Here is a 6,363-nt window from a genome sequence, read left to right as displayed (position 1 = left end):
ATCTGCATACGCGTTACCGTAGATGGAAAGTACACTAGCTCACTTGGCACACGCAAACCCATGCTATATGTACCACCAACCCTCACAGTTTATATTTCACTTATGTGCGCTCACGAATGTAAGCTTTAGTATTGAGTGAGCACTATGCGCGATGAATAAGCTGCTGTCTACATGGACACAGCCACGTATGCGGTAGTGATGACCATACAAGCGGCCATCGCAAGGAGATGTGTCTGTACGCAGTACTTTACTTTAGCGCCCTGTCCATAATGGCCGAGATAAGAGCTCGGTTGAGTCACGGATGGCTATAATGTGTACCCGCCGCGCGCGTATGTATTGCTTTGAATACTGCTAACAGACGCCTGATCAGCTTGCCTGTATCACCGCGGGTATGACCTGTGCCCGAATAGTGACGTGCTGGATCATATAGACGGATACATCATAATCGTAGGTACAGTAGGCTAGCACGACGATACAAAAGTACCGAGATCGCAGCAGTAACCCAGTGCATGGGTGTTGGCTATCACGACAACACCCATTGGCGGCATTGCGGGATATGCACGGACACATCAAATAGCACGCCGAGCTGATAAGTAGGCAGCGAAAGTACTCCATCTAATGTACATGAACTATTATTCAATTCAAGTCTAACCATCACTACGATCTGATACTCTGCCTACAGCCATATATCTTCGTATGTTGCAGCCGGTCAAAAGAATGTGCACGCAGTGGTGCCTCTTCGTCCGATGTGGACGAGGCCTTTTGTCGTACATATCGGACCCAGTATAATGTCAGTCGGAAAGGATTTACGCCACTCTGTCAGTCAGAAGCTATACAAATAAGTCAGAAAGTACGTCAGCTATGCAAGTAAGATAAATGCATGCGGAAGATAGTGGAAATACCCTTCAGTTACATCACAAACAGCTCAGCAGAATAATTTTAAAGCATAATATTGATGTTTGTGGCGACCATCGGCAAATACTACCTATCCTAAAAGATACTTCGCGCACCAGCCAACCATGCCCTAGCGTCCGCGGAGCGGGCGCCCAGGGCGCTAGTCTTAAACATCTACTGCAGCAACCTGTCTGTCCGTCACACTAAATTGTCGTGCCTGTCACGCTTTTCCGGACAAATCATTGGATAAAATAATTGAAATATTTCTACTGGCTGCCGAGCGCAGCGAAGGTGGCCCCGATTGGCCCAAAAGCTGACGAGCGCAGCGAGGCGGCCCAAATCGGCACCTTCTGCAACCCTGCGGGCCTTTGGGCCCGCCTGATCCACAATTTGCCAACCTACCGTGCGAGTAGTGAAGCGAGCCCGTGGCGAGCGGAACGGAGGCAAAATACAAGGAGCGACATTCATTCTTACCCGCCGCGTAGCGGCGCTAGTTCCTAACAAATGTAGCGTCACCAGAATTATAATTTTACTGAAGAGACGAAAAAGTGCGAAATCTGCAAATCTGGATAGCGATAAGGTGAAGATTCGGAAGTTTGCGAAACGTCTCTATTAATTCGGATGAATCTGGTGTAGCCGAAGCTGGCACACTTAGACGCAGAAGAGTCTGTCGCTAGATCCCCGCTATGTCTAACAATCGACATCCGGAAAACATATCAAAAACATGCCTTAAAAAATGCTACTTTGAGGTATGAAACACGATCCATAAAGCAGAAACTGCGGCTGTGAGGTCCACAGTAAGTGCGTGAGTCTATTTAATCAAATGCTGTAAGAATAAATTAAATTTAAAAATAGTTAAGGTGCATGGGCTTGATTATCGTAGTCAGCCTATTCATGTGATCTTAGCAAGGCCTGCTTCGCAGCTGCATAAGTCTTACATTATTAAAAAAAATAGGTACAAATTATAAACATATAAATTAGTCTTGCTTATCTTAGCACAAGCTGGTCATGTTTCTTAAGCACATTTATAAAAATACTACAGTAGTAAAGATTTACATCATCACAGTACCAACCAAACTAATTGAGGTAGCGTCCAAAAATTACCAATTTTATGGTACATCCCGCGATAGTAGTTTCCTTGGGTGAGAATAAAAAGCGGTCTACCGAGGGATATGTCTGTATCACCCTAAGTGAGCCTCTTTTGAATGCACGCGATGAGGGCATTACACGATAGAAGGTATAATTCAGGAAATTCCGTTATCATTTTGGACAAAAGCAACAGCATCGACTGTCTGCATTGAAGGTCGCAGAAAAAAGAAAAACTCGTGGCTTGTATTTTGAGCTAAACGCTACAAGCATCATTTGCTCACTCGTACCATGATACTCGTTGAGACTAACAGGGCATGACCATTAAAAAGAGAAGGACCCACTTGACGTCTGACCGCAAGGTCCGTCGTAGCCCATTCCAACGCGACGCTCAGGGTGCTCGCACATGACAGAGGTCAGGTCACAAAGGCTCGCATAGGTGACGTTGTCGTTGCCACAGACTGGGCCCACGTGGTCTTTGCAATTCTTCTTGTTGCACGGGTCCAGAGCAACAATTGTCGATGAGATCGTCACGGCTAGGAAGACGAGGTAGAAAGCGACTTTCATCTTGGAAATGAGCGAGGGGAAGGTGCTGCTTGTCTTGCAAATTGAAGAATGAACTGCGAGCAGCCATGACTTCTACTTCTGATTGCATGGAAATTGTACGACGCACTTTGAAGCCGCAATCTGAAAGGTGCAGTACTGGATACTGGCACAATGCACTACTAACCCGTAATCACAAGTACAATGCAGTGTTTAAAATAGGGAGCACAGCTACAGGAGAGAATGCCCCCATAATTATATCCTCCTGATTACTTTATACTTAAGTGAGTTTAAAGAAGGGTAGCTTTAGGCTGGGAGGACAGTCGCAATTCAATAAAAGCGTTTGTCGTAGTCTGTGTGAAAATAATGCCTCTACTCATTTAAGTTTATAGCTGCTTAAACTAACAAAATCTCGAGCGCTCAAATAGACTATTATAGCTATTTTTAGGCGCGAACGGATAGCAGCACACTAAACATTGTTGAGTCTAGGGCCAACCTGGTGTTTTCTTACACAAGCCATTTTTACAGACCGGCTGGAGGTTTGCCGCTATGTTCGCACTGATGTTTTCTACCAATCTACAAACACCATTTTTTCGTTTACTAATATGATTATAATATTCAATTGCTCGGATAATGGTAACTCAAGAAACTGCGCATGGAAAATTAGAGTAGAACGCGAATATCGAGGCTGTCGTACTCACCTTTTTTTTGTTTTCAAATATAGTGTTCTTATTGGACAAAACATGGTGAGTTTTTACACATTACAGTACAAGTATTCTAGATTTTTCGTGAGCCTTCTTTCCTGCGGCGCTCCTCGTTGACTATTATTATTTGAAAACACCTCTCAATATTGATAAGAGTAGTGTTATTTATCGATCGAAGTTAAGCCTTATCAAAAACAATGATGTTATATTTCAAGAAAAAATCAAGTGTAGTAGTGGGCTGACCGCCTTAAAATTACGTGTATGAAGTAAAGTAAGCTCTGTACTTGTACCAAAAAAAAGCACTATACTCCTATAATTTGTCACTGCAGATTAAGACGCACCAGCGATGCGTACAATTCATTCTACAGAGCTACTTTAGGGTCCCATCACTTACAATAAACCTCCGTTTTCGAGCATGGCCTCACGATAATTCTCGTGGAGCCATCTTAACATGTCCAGACTCAGATACCTTACAATCTTGGCAGCGCTTGAGCACCCTCCCCGCTTAGCTCGATGTAGAAACAAAACGACTTCAAACGACAGAGACAGCGCAGCGTTTTCCATAGCGAAAGGCGGGAACTCTTCACTGTAATTCTCAAGCAGCCACTTGATGACATCTAAGTGGCCAAGAAGAGCCGCTTTGTAAAATGCTGAGCGTGTGCAGCCTTCAGAGCGATTTTCGTGAAGCCATTTTACAAGGCGCAGTGCTCCACAAGAGACCGCACCGTCCATAGCAGCCTTCGTGCATCCTTCGGATCTGTGGTCTTGGAGCCACTTGACCGCTTCCAAGTGTCCGCCGCTAGCAGCTCCGTCCATGGCATCTACAGAACATTGGAAGCCGCGTTCATGTAGCCACTCCAAAATTTCGATATGACCTCCAGAAGCAGCGCTATCCATCGCACTGGCAATCCAATCCTTCTGTATGTTGTCGCATAGCCACTGCACGACTTCGAAATGTCCATTTCGAGCAGCGAGACTCATAGCTTGTGTCGTGCAGCCTTCACTCTCATTCTCAAGAAGCCAACGTAGAACGTTTAAATGTCCATTGCCAGCCGCGCCATCCATTGCTGCGGTGGTGTAACCAGGCTTAGACGGCTCAGTCTGTAGCTCAGTTTCTCTCGGTGACGAAGGATACATGTATATCGGTTGACCTAGAGTCATATCCGGATACTTCCGCAGTCGTCTTCTTTTATTTTTATTCTCTTCAGTGACGTCTTTTGCAGCTTCGTGGAGATATTGGAGGACCTCAAAGTGTCCATTTGTCGCAGCAGCGTCAAGCACACTTTCATGTTGTTTTGTATCTTGGTTACAAGACCAAAAGAGGTTAAGTGTTGGATCGCTGCTGTATGTCGTATAGAGCCACTGGACGACATCGAGCAATCCTTTCGTAGTAGCAAGGAGCATGGTTGCGCCTGAGACCCTCTTGGCTTCAATATTTAACCCAAGGTATTTAACCTGTTCAATTATCGGACAGTGTCTCGCTAGCTCGATAGTCTCATCATTAGCGTTTAGAGGCCAATCAACACGAGCGTGCAGATACTTGGCTACATCCAGATGACCATTCACAGCCGCGTTGTGGATGGCAAGACTGGCTTCACCACCCACACTGGTAATATGCTTTCGAGAATGTAAATCATCATCAAAAGGAGAGCCAGCGTCATCACTCTCTTGGTCGCTTGAGGTGTCCATACTCCAATCTCTGTCAATGATCCAACGCACTACAGCCATCTGACCTGCATCAGCTGCTTTCAGTAATAACCCAACAGTGTCGTCTTGAATATAACCCTCTTCTGTAAGGAACTCAAGCATGGTGATATGTCCATTGGCAGCAGCATCATGGACCCCTTTACAAGGAACAATGGTCAGTCTCTGTAGTAGCCACCTCAATAGAGTCACATCTCCACTTGCGACGACCGCTTTCAGCGTTTCTTCATCGTTTCTAACGTCACTGCCAGCATTCTCATAGAGCCACATAACCACTTCACTATGGCCAGCAGCGGCGGCTTTTGCAGCGTCTTCATAGCCCCAGTCAATAGTGTGAGTTTTACCTTCGTTGTCCTCGTCCTCGTCGTCAAGGGCGTTGACGTTTACACCCTTTTCAAGCAAATATTGGAGGATTTCTATACTCCCGACAGCTGCAGCTTCCTCCACACACTTTTGAACCACCATGAGAGCAGGAAAATGTTCGCACAGCCATTGGATCATCTCCAGATTTCTCAGTTGTATGGCTTTGACTATAGAGAACGTGAACTGGAAGCCTCTGTAATGAGTTTCGGTCTGAAGGAGATTGCGTATACTCCAGGAGGTGTCGGAAGAGGCGGCCAGCTCGATGGAGCTATCCCAGATTCGATCTAACAGGCGCGTTGAATTGAACTGGCAGGCTTTCTTAATGGGCAGCTCCAACGCTGAGTCTAGGAAGGTGGTGACGGAGTCGACGACGTGAGTTAAGCTCAGAGACTCGAATGCAGGCTTCGAGCGGAAGATAAGCGTCACGGCAAGCAGCGGGGCAACGCCAGCAGTTGTCATGGCGGCTCAACTGACAGTATACAAGAGTGTTATTGGTCTAAAAGATTAATGGTGTTTGTCCGTTTTGTTTCAGATTCTAAAAAAGAATAAAAGTAAAAAACTAGATTTTCTCAAATGGCAAGAAACAAAACATGATCCAAACACTTGTGTAGGGAAATCAGTCCATGTATGTATTTGTGCATGCATTGGCACCTATGTTCATGAGATGTGCTATACGTCCATGTGCCAGACTTCAACTTGGGGATCAGTCCATGTATCACGGAGCTTTGTCTGCATAACGGCTTCGATATTTGAGAACCATTTATTTAATCGTGCGTTGCCGTACATTTGTCGTATAACTGCTTACAGTTTCTATAGCGGTGGTAACAGGGTTACACGCAAGTGGCTACATAGCCACTTGGTTACGAAAAGAGGTTTTCCACATTGGGTAAGATACCAATGGATACACATTCATTGATTGAAATTCAATAACGTCAACCAATTAGAATACTAGGATATTGTCAACCATTCGTTGATAAATACCCTTCATGTAGAATATTGGATTAGGAGGAAAACCTAAACAAGCAAATAAACAGCTCTCATTCTACCAGAAAATGGCTTTGCTTTCCTA

General features: G+C 45.1%; 2 protein-coding genes across 2 annotated transcripts; both read right to left on the bottom strand.

The window, feature by feature from the left end:
- Positions 1–2,304: 2,304 nt before the first annotated feature.
- PITG_22920 (Epi12-like protease inhibitor) lies at positions 2,305–2,547 on the bottom strand (the record flags this gene model as incomplete). The annotated part of the gene is made up of 1 exon (XM_002901445.1): positions 2,305–2,547. One exon carries the CDS (start codon positions 2,545–2,547, stop codon positions 2,305–2,307), a length of 243 nt encoding a protein of 80 aa, XP_002901491.1.
- A 594-nt stretch (positions 2,548–3,141) lies between these two features.
- PITG_10629 (uncharacterized protein) lies at positions 3,142–5,753 on the bottom strand (the record flags this gene model as incomplete). The annotated part of the gene is made up of 4 exons (XM_002901444.1): positions 3,142–3,172; positions 3,622–4,378; positions 4,961–5,071; positions 5,276–5,753. The coding sequence occupies 4 exons, from the start codon at positions 5,751–5,753 to the stop codon at positions 3,142–3,144; spliced, it is 1,377 nt and encodes a 458-aa protein (XP_002901490.1).
- Positions 5,754–6,363: the final 610 nt, after the last annotated feature.

This window comes from Phytophthora infestans, genomic scaffold (genome assembly GCF_000142945.1).
Source record: "Phytophthora infestans T30-4 supercont1.20 genomic scaffold, whole genome shotgun sequence".
NCBI lineage: Eukaryota > Oomycota > Peronosporomycetes > Peronosporales > Peronosporaceae > Phytophthora > Phytophthora infestans.
The sequence above is the reverse complement of the archived record's forward strand: the minus strand, read 5'-3'. Positions and strand labels throughout refer to the sequence as shown.